Source organism: Athene cunicularia, assembly GCF_003259725.1.
Source record: "Athene cunicularia isolate RWA chromosome 3 unlocalized genomic scaffold, athCun1 chr3_part1, whole genome shotgun sequence".
Classification (NCBI taxonomy): Eukaryota; Metazoa; Chordata; class Aves; order Strigiformes; family Strigidae; genus Athene; species Athene cunicularia.
This window is the reverse complement of record NW_020799097.1, coordinates 3908370-3919084: the sequence shown is the minus strand read 5'-3', so window position 1 is coordinate 3919084 and position 10715 is coordinate 3908370. Positions and strand designations below refer to the sequence as shown.

At 43.1% G+C, this 10715-nt stretch overlaps 1 protein-coding gene across 1 annotated transcript in view; it reads right to left on the bottom strand.

The window, feature by feature from the left end:
- Positions 1-7212, bottom strand: part of PKHD1 (PKHD1, fibrocystin/polyductin) — a 265500-nt gene extending 258288 nt beyond the window's left edge. The window contains exons 1-5 of the mRNA XM_026846419.1: positions 7161-7212; positions 6240-6317; positions 4730-4874; positions 3699-3798; positions 489-546 (exon numbers count right to left, since the gene is read on the bottom strand). Coding sequence (XP_026702220.1) covers positions 489-546; positions 3699-3798; positions 4730-4874; positions 6240-6317; positions 7161-7212 — 433 coding nt within the window. The remainder of the gene's footprint in view (positions 1-488; positions 547-3698; positions 3799-4729; positions 4875-6239; positions 6318-7160) is intronic.
- Between the last annotated feature and the right edge of the window lie 3503 nt (positions 7213-10715).

Sequence of the window (10715 nt, the reverse complement as noted above, 5' to 3'; positions counted from 1 at the left end):
GGGGGGGGAAGTCTTCCATACACCAGTTAACTGTTCATACCGAAAACAGTGACACTCTTCTCTGAAAGAGAATCATCACAGAATAGTCAAGGTTAGAAAAGACCTTGAAGATCATCTAGTCCAACCTACCATCACCTAATAGCTAATTCTTCTTAAAACTATTACTAAATAGGGTCGGATTACTCAAGAGTTGGGACTGATTAGACCTATCCATCCCCTGAACAACGTTTGCCTACTCAGGCAGAGTTGGGCTGCAGAAGCTAAGTACCAAATAATCTCATCACTGTGCGTTACCCACTTCTCTTGCAGTCAGTGTTCCAGACTCTCTCCCCTTGTGCAAACCCATTTTCCTGTTCAACATGTGCTTGTACATTAAGTTCTGGAGGTGCCCATTTTAATCCCCAGCAAGACAAATCCCTCATAAGGAGAAAGACAGTATGGAACATCAAATAATAAAGAGGGCTCCAGCTTAAAGAAAGGTCCCGTACCTGGGATGCCAGATGGAGGACTAATTTGGTAAACCACAGGTGTCTGCGCAGCAGAGAACTGCAAAGAGAAATTTGTAGTTAAACGGCAGTCGTTTTCGCAGCAGTCCAACAAGATCTGATTACGCGTTGCTCAGAACACAGTTGGCAACCGCGTTTCAGAGACTCACGCTTCAGATTTGGTGTTTGAAGTACGGTCCTGCTCTGAGAAGGGTGTAAGTACAAATAACCCCTTCTTGTACTCTCTGCATTCAGAGTATGGCTTACTGCTCTTTTTACATCCTTTTGGGCCCAAATCGACCACTCTGGCTTGAGTCAGTTCCAGAAGATACAGTTTAACATACCACAAAATTTCTAAGCCGTGCTTTAGCTGAAGTTAGGACCTCCGTTTTATCTTGTATTATTGGCATCATTTTTTCTTCCTAATAGTATATACTCAACTATTTCTGTATCACAGAAGTTAAATACTTCAGCTAGCCTTTAGCAAGCTTTCCAGGTATCCTAAAGCAGCGTAGCAAAGAAAATGCTTATACTGGTCCACCTTAATGCAGCGTAATACAGAGGCATCTCTGGGAAAGAACCCACCTTGGCCTCTGAGAGAAAAATCAAGGAAATAGTGGAAAACTACTGTGGGGTAGTATTTTTGACTTAAACAGAGTCAAAGAAGGCTTGTGCTTTGAAGCAAGCCTCTCAGAAGATGGGGAATACACAGGGACTCTTTCCAAGTAGAGGAAGGTCATCATCAGCCTCCCAAAGTAGATGAGACACACGGATGCCTGACCCGGCACATGTTTTGGCTGTATTTTTAACAGGTAGAGGAGCCCTTTTGCCCCTTTTCTCCAGCTGACTGAAATCTGCGAGACTTTTTTTTTTTAACCAAAATTACTCTAGACATTTTTTGCCTAGGTTGACACCAAATCCTATTCAAATGGCATTGTGTGTGGGAGAACTACTCATCTGTCAAATGGCCAGAGGCACACATGGTCCTGCACATGCCATTAAATCACATGGAACTAATATTTTCTGCAAATATCCCTGTCCCTCCCTGGAAGATGGCAAACCAAACAGGACAAATAAATGGACGGCTTCAGCAGCTAAAGAGTGCCTAAATCAAGCATCTGGATCCCAGGACCAAAGGAAATAAAAAGGCAGTGGAAACCCTTTGGAAGTGTTTCAAAGATTTCTGCTGTGGATAAGAGTTGTCTCCCTGGGTATTATCCAGTGCTGGGTTAGCTGCATAACATCTTGGAACAAGCTGAGGTAGCCAAGACTGTGGTCTGGTGTGAGTGGGAACATACAGGCAATGAGAAAGAGCAGGATATGTTGGGAAAGCCACAAGGAGAGTTATGAAAAGGGAAGGCGGGCTCCTGGACTACAGGTATACGAGTAAATAAAATAATTTGGAACCTGCTATCTAGAATCATAGAATTGTTTATGTTGAAAAAGACCATAAAGATCATGTCCAACCATTAACCTCACACTGCCAAACCCACCCATGTCCCTAAGCAGCACATCTACACATCTTTTCAATACCTCCAAGGATGGTGACTCCACCACTTCCCGGGGCAGCCTGTTCTAGTATTTGACAACACATTCAGTGAAGAAATTTTTCCTAATATCCAATCTAAATCTCCCCTGGTGCAACTTGAGGCCATTTCCTTTCATCCTACCACTTGTTACCTGGGAGAAGAGACCAACCCCTACGTCTCTACAACCACTTTTCAGGTAGTTATAGAGGGCGATGAGGTCTCCCCTCAGCCTCCTTTCCTCCAGGCTAAACCCCAGTTCCCTCAGCTGTGAGTGGTAAGACTTGAGCTGTAGACCTTTCACCAGCTTTGTTGCCCTTTTTTGGACACACTCATCTTCCCCACCTTCTCTTTGAGCCCTCTCCTGTCCTCACTTGCATTTACAGATGCTGCTATCACCCCAATAAATAGCATAAAAATCTCATTTGCTGAATCAAATCAGACACCATTGCATATGTTGGGGGCTTTTTCTGAGCTTTCCTTGAACCCCATTCACCTTTAAAGCTCAATCTTTTCCTTCCATCCTCCTTATGGTCATGTTGAATATGAATGAGTAGCCACAAAAGTCCCTTCAGGGATGGCCACGTCTAAGAAGAAAAGGCAACATCACATCATAACCTGGGCTGGAGTTGATGCACAGAAAGAAGCCAAAACCGGCATGAAATCTAGGGCCACTAGCTGACACAAGTCTTCTGAGCTGTTCAGACTTGTTGCTGCCCGCAGCAGGCTTTTTCAATCTAATGTGGAGGCAAAATTAATTTTTAATACGCATAGCTCCCAGGTCCCAGTCCCAAAACAAAGAGACACATTGTGTTTTATTTAGCTTGGAATGTGCCTCATTAACAGCATCCCCTGGTGATTTTTCATCAGCTCTCTAAGCTAGCTGAACCTCCCAATGACTCTTCGGCTTTAATGTGCAATTTACTGAAAAGCCTGGGCTTTCTTGCTTGATACTCAAAAGTTAGCACAGAGGTGGGACATGACTTTCAAACACATCAGGCCTCATCCCGAAGCACACAGCCATGGGTAAGGATTCTGCTCTGCAAGAGATATTGACACCATCACCATTAGCTGGTCTCGTACCACCATACCCCACAAGCTCCTGAGACAACGTGCTCTGATACTGAGAGCCAAAGGGAAAACATTGGTAGCAAGCTCTCCAAATAGCTGAGCAACAGATATAGACATCACGACTGAGGTTTGAGCTTTCCAAATCCTGCTCATCACAGGTGTGGAGAGATGTCCTAGAGCTGAAGGGACATCCCTTCCTGGAACCAGCTCTGCCCATGGGAGCGTTCTTGTCCATGGTTACATCTCAGTGCAGACTGTTAGCTGCCACCCTGCAGCTTGCAGGGTAACACCAGAAGAGAGCATAGGGTCTCTGACACAATATGGTCTTCTGACTGTGTGGCTTAAGTGCGGAGACAGGTAAATTTGGATCCAGATTTTTGATTCAGAAGGACCTCTTGGGTCACCTAGTCTATCCAGTGCCAAACTGATAAGTACCTCGATGCCCCTCTGAAGGAATGGAAAGAGCATCCTAACTTCTTGCTCTGACATACCGTCAGATGCACAGTACATTACAGATTATATTTCAACATATTTCCTGTGATACTATGTCTGAAGTTTGACTCCTTTCAATACCTTGAGTTCTTTAACATCACTTCTATAGTTGCTTCGTTGTTACCTTGAAAGTAGAGTTTTCTCTCTCCACCTTAGTCAGGTTGTTAATCACGTGTCCTTTAAAGATCACCTCCACATAGTACAAACCTTCCTGGGGTGAAGGCCTAGTGGAAGAAATATATTATTTTTATACAGAATGAATTTATTTTTTAGGAAATGCCAGGTCCTTCATGCGGTCTCCATTCTTAGCAGGTCTACTGAGACTTCAACCAGGCAAAGCAAATTTACACTGTGAACCTAAATGTCACGTGTATGAACCCAAACTGTAAAACAATTTAAAAGAGATGTGGAGACACAACAAGAAATTACAGTTAAGTAATAGCGATAGGACTACATCAGAACTCTATCCAAATCGTACGTTAATGCAAAACACAGAAATGCTCATTAGACATGCTCAGACAGTAATTGTTATTCATTAGTACTAAAATAACCCAGGGCTGCCTGGATCTACAGGGCATCTTGATCCTAGTTTTTAAATTAATGCTGCATCCTTAATGCACACAGTTTCTCAACAGAGCATTCAGCAGAATTAACTCCCAGCCAAATCATAACAGCAAGAGATGGAAGAGCCCCATTAGGGTCACTCTTAGAGCCTCCTAAGACACCCCTTAGTCTTCCAGCCAAACAACCTTCTTTAAAGTTAAAACAGGATAGAAAACAGGGAACTTAGATTGCCCATCTGGTCCTTGAAACCATATTGGTTTTCTGCTCTGCTCATGATCTTGGACACCAAATCCCTCTCAGGATTTGCTTGTGAGTTTTGCATCTAAGAATTAGATGTCTACAAATCTTTGAAGATCTAAGTCTAGCCACTCCAGGAAGCCTCACTCTGACTCTCACGCTGAGTAGCCTAGTGCTTCATTAGGTTGAAACAAGAATAAATGCAACACAGCTTAGGAGGTGCTCAGGGGCAATCACAGTAGCAGCCACAGGAGTTCCTCCAACACCCAAACTGCCTGTACAGACATGGAAAGAAAATGAGGATCCTAACAGACAAAAGGCGAGGTCTCCCCACACTATAGTCATGGACCATACCTTGTTCTGCATCTTATAGTGGCTAAGTCAAAATACAGAGGAGAGACATCACATGGCAACCTGGGCAGGCCTGGGTGCACCAGGGACACCTCCAACTGGGATGCACTGGCTGAGGAGACACTTTCCAGCTGGTGGGATGCTGAGCCTAAGTAATCAGAGTCAATCAAAAGAGCTCTGTGAGGACAGGATCACTCACTTCAGTCACGCATGACAAACATTTTTGAAATGTAAAACCCAGCTTCTCTTTAGGAGCAATGCTTACAGCCCTTCATCAGACTTTTTAAAACCGTGTTTGTGTGATTTCATATTGTCATGGTTTAACTCCAGCTGGTGACAAAGCACCACACAGCTGCTCACTCACTCCCCACTCTGTGGGATGAGGGGAGAGAATCAGAACTGTAAAAGTTAGAAAATCATAGGCTGAAATAAAAAGTTTAATAATTAAATAAAACAACAACAACTTGTAAGGAAGAGGAAAAAAACCCAACAAAGAGGAAAATAAAACCCAAGAAAGACAAGTGATTCAAATTAAAACAATTGGTCACCATCAACCAACCAATGCCCAGCTAGTCCCTGAGCAGCAGCCCCAACCCCTCAACTTCTCCCTTAATTTTATTGCTGAGCATGACACCATATGGTATGGAACATCCCTCTGGCCAGTTAGGGTCAGCTGTCCCAGCTGTGCCCCCTCCCAAACTTTTGTGCACCTCCAACTCACTCTCTAGTGGGGTGGGGTGAGGAGCAGAAAAGACCTAGACTCTGTGGAAGCACCGCTCAGAACTAAAACATCTGTGTGTTACCAACACTTATTTCAGCACAAATGCAAAACATAGCACCGTACAAGCTACTACAGAGAAATTTAACGCTCTCCCAGCCCAAACCAGTACACGTATTAAGATCAAGTTCATCCCACCATGCAACTGTATGGGTTATTTTTTTTCCTCCAATACAGAATATATGTGGGAGAGATAAAATACTACTGCAGAGATTGACAGTTATTGGGAGTTTGAATGGCCTTAGCCATCTACGCTGGAAAAGACACATGCCCACAGATACTTAAAGCCTCTGCAAAATTACTAGTTTGACATGGTCTTAACAGTTTCTGATGTCTTGCGTAGTTTTGCTAACAGGAACTCAAGTTGGCCTGTGCTGTAAGGCGGATCTGCTTAGCCCGTTTCTTTAGAAGAAGCTGTCCAAAGGATCAAAGACTTTTAATCGTCAGAAAGTCAAGCTTTACCTAATCATAAACTAGCCAGCTTGACTTTCATAGCATAATCAAACACAACTACAAACGAAGAAGGTTTACAACCAACCTTCTCTTCGCTCACAATCTTCACAGGTGGTTCCCAGCCCACAGGCTCACTTTAAATGACATCAGTGGTTTCTCAATTTGCATTAAATTGCACATTTCCTCCTTGTCCCTGGAAGGTATTTGTTGCTTGGGGTTTGTCACAAATCTGAATGGAGCCGATTCTCTGTTACTTTGACATGTGCTTTATAAAAAACTCACCGTCCAGGGTAATAGTAATCCACGTTCCTCCAGCGACACTTCCCTCTCGGGGCTTAATGAGCAGTCCTGTGGCTGTCGCTGCAAAAACAATTTTAATTCTCCTCAAGAATTAAAATAAAGACAATAAGCCTCATGTTTATTCCTCCGGCTCTCAAAGAAATGTGTTTGATAACTTCTGTACACTCTGACCACAAAATATATCCCCTTCTGGCTCCAAGACAGCCTGTTCAGCTCTTTCTTAACAAAGTCCTTCGGAAATAAACAGGCCTGCAAGGGAAACCTTGCTTTGTGAAATTAAGTCACCTGTAGCTTGCTATACGCTTTTCATGAAGGCATCAAATTATTATGGTAATTTAGGATTTATTTTAGAGACCCTCATCCTCAGAATCTAATAGAAATGAACCACTGGCTGACTTCTTTTTTTAGCCAATGTGGATTTTTTTTTTTTTTTTTTTTTTTTTTTTTTTTTTCAGAAGTCCTTTTACAGTGATATCCAGTTTCCTGTTCAGCATTTCAGGAGATTTCCAACTTTTATGTGCACGTGAATGCAATCTCACTGAACACCAGAACTGACCACCCAAATATCGGACACGCTTGCATTATGAACCATTAATATTAACATACGGTGATAGGACTGTCATCAAGTGAATGAAAAACAACGAGCGTGAGATGAACCCAGGTAGAACAGGGAAAATTAACAATGAATCCAGAAATTTCCACTGGGTATGGAAATAATGCCATAAAAAACACTGATAAGGATGGATGATGTCCAGTATGCTGCAGTCAATATCCTATAATATTCAACACCTTTGAGAGATGCTTTTCCATGTCTCAGTCAGTCTGAACCCAACCCAGTGGCACTGGATTTTGCTGGCATCGTATGACCAGTGTGGCTGGAGTCAACACCTCTCTGTCACCCACCTGCAAAGAATAGCAGCTCAGCACTCAGAAAGGATGATCTCCAGGGGTTCATCTTGAACTTTAGATGGGGATTTCACGAGAGTCTGGCTCCAGGATCATGGCTTGGAGCCTTCAGACCTTCCCTGTAACATTAAAACAGCCCCCATCTCTGTTCTTTCTTCACACTGCAAATCTGCGGGAACAAGGGTCTGTGTTACAGCAGACGAGACAGACTGCAACATGGAACCACAGAGAAAACACTGCTTCACCTCTCACACAGGGTAAAGGAGCAATATATTGCAAACCATACTCTTCCTCCTCCCACTCAACAGACCTAGATAGAACATATACCCCTCTGAGCAGACCGCTTCCCAGCCAAGCTCAGGATGAGCTCTCCCCCACCGGGGCCGTGCTTCAGGAGTCTGACTCCGATTAATCTTTAAGCACAGGTGATATGGTGAAAGCAGTTACATCATTTAGAATCTATGGTGTTAAACTCTCCTATCTCTGTGCTGCTTTGTGTGAAATTGTTGCATTTATTACATTAAACTAAATCACGCCATGGTCATTCTCCAGCTCCAAAGCCAAATGGCAGGTCCTGACTACGCTATTAATCTCTCTAGCCTTACACAGCTAGCCCCAAACTGGGACTGGCCCATGCTGGCTCCTCAGGTGTGCCTAGAAATTGTTTGGAAGAGCATTGGTAGACTTAATCACAACAGCTGTGATCTAAGAACAACTGTTCTAATAATTTAAGAAAATAAACATTTGAGTCCTTGTAGACTAGAAAGTTCCTTGGTCTTACTTGCTATCATAGCCAGACAGATCACACATTGCTTTTATAAAGTCCGTGCCAGGAACTATTATAACATTTAAAAATATAAATTATAAACTTCTACAGCCTTCACCCTGAGCTTTGCACTAGTATGGAAATAACCATGGGTCAATTAATTTAGCCACATTTTTAAATGAGCCAGAACCTCAAAGTCTCACCGGTGAGCACAGAGGCTGGAACACCTTTTTCACAGGGGACTGTTCCCCTCCCCCAGAACATCTCTTGGTTGTTAGAACTCAGCTCAGATGACAAAAGCCCCAAAGATTAAATCATAAGGCAAGAAGCTAATTTAGGATTTCGGATTGTTGTTATGGTAGGACCTAAAGGGCAAAATTCACAATCACTATAAGAGGCACTGTACAATCAGTAATTCTTAAAGGGAGAATCCATCTTCCTCAAGCAGAAGAGATAAAAGATGAAGGCAGACAGCCTTTCACATTCCTGCTCCATCGGTCAGTTATTGAAAAAAGGACAAGAACAGACCTCAACTCCGTTAAGGCCTAGTTTTGCCACAGGATGATGGTACCAAGACCTTACGTGTTCTTCCTTCGTTCATTATATACACTGCACCGACTCCAGCCCTCTTGCATGTTGGTGAGTGCCTGTCAGGTCACCTGGAAAAACCTTATCAACTGTCCATAGCACTGTCTGCTTTGCTGGCTTCTGTAAATGTCCGTAAGACCCATCAAAATGAAGCCAATTAAGTTGATTAACAGCTACATTAAAGAAAAGAACACTACTAAAAAAAAAAAAGGCTGGTTCTTTCTTTGCTAGTGCTACAGTGGTTTGGGATACCTGATGCTTTAAGACATTTTTAAAAGGACTGACACATGCAGAGAAAGGATCTGTGGTCTATAGACACAAAGTGCTCTTGAACACTGGTTAGAAGATGTGGTCCACTTGTGTCCAAGGGTGTTGGATATCGTTGGGGAACCGCATATTTGTTACTTAGGAGGAAAAGGAAGGAAAGGGAACTTGCTTCTCTGGTCCAGTTTCTTTCCGTCGGACCTTTGCCAGATAATGCAGTAAGGAGTTTCAAGGCAGCCGGGGAAAAGTTGGAGAATAAGTATTCTCCAAGCACTTAGGGACGCCCCATACTGATGTAGTAATTGGGTTCTTTTTGATAGGAATATACTGACCTCATGGGAAAGGGAGGGAATGAATAGAGAACGGAAATAACTGCTCAGAACTAGGCAGCAAAGCATTTGGTGATAACGACAGAAGAGGACAAAATCCAGAATAAAGCCACATCCACCTGTGTTGCCCAACCCAGCAGATCCACAGAGCAAAGCAACCAGCTCTGCAGAGCCAACATCCCACTGCAAGCATTCAGGGGTGTTACACACAGCACTAGCTCTACCCTGGTCCCATGGACTGAACAGCCATTGCTGCCTGGGGCGTTATTTGGTGCATATCTTTGAATCTATCCAGAAGGATTGACATCTGTTCACTGAGACAGTTCTGTGACATGAAACAAGTCACTTTGGAAGCAAGTCGTCTCATCTCAAGATGATGCCTCTTCTGGCCTAACACAGACGCTAAAGGAGACACTGTGCAGCCTCTAAAGCACCTCTGCCTCCCTTAGGGGTGGAGACTATTTTTGCAAAATTAGAGTGAAATGCAACGCATCCGTAGCGGGTGTTCATGAACGAAGTCTGCTGATTGGTTCTCCAGCAACAGCAAACCTTATAACAAAAGTGATTGTTTTTCACTTGCTTCCTTCCCTACTGCTATTACCGTAAACATGATTTTAGGATCGTCCAAATACAATATATATGTCATGGTCATGAATTCTCAAACAAAAAGCTTCCTCAGAGCTGCCGGGATACAGAAAACAGATACACAGGGCTGTATGGTGGAAGAAGTGGGGGGTTAGCACAATATGGTGGAAGAAGTGGGGGGTTAGAAAAGGTGTCACAGAAGAGTGACATTCTTAGAGGTGAGAGTTGGGCAGAAGCTTTAGTTACCCCGTAACTATGGCAAACACACTGTCTCCATAAAGCCAGCTTCTAAGTTTCTATTTTTTATTGTACCACAAGACCTACTGTGTCTACTCTCCATATATTTCTTGCACATTTTAATATAACTGCAGTTTATAGGGGTCAGTGTCTAGACCCCTGATGCATGTGAACCTTGCATTTTAAAACAGGTACATAAAGGATCATTTAGATTTACTTTTCTTATTCCTATTAGGACTTTTTATGGTATTACTTACCTTACTCAATTTTTTGTTCTTCCAGTCCTCCGATGAGCGAAGTGCAGAAGCTCCGGCACCAGCATAACTGCTCCACCCCTTTGATGCCAGCTCTACTTCAGTCTGAGGTTGTGTTTGGCACTCAGCTCAGTCCCTGTGTGGGTAACGGTCACGGTGTGCTAAAACCCACCAGACTAGTTTCTTAAAAGTCCCAATGCCTGTCACAGACAGCTCGGAGTTGTCCACTAGGCATGCTTAATTATTAACCTAAGCAACTTGTTGCTATTAACTGTTTTGTTCCAAGCCTTTAATGACTGTAAGAGAATAACCTGGGATTGTTCTTCCACTCGTATATGACTAGATCCTCCAACAGGAGAACAGTGAATCCATTTTATGCTCTTTTTCTCCCACAACTTTGCAGAAAACCCAACGGAATGGTTTCTTAATATGTTAATATCCAATCTAGGAGTGACTTTCACAGCAAGTGAAAGTCAAGTTTTCCTTACATACTCCTAATTCAATTTTTTTCCTGGCATTCCCAAGAGCA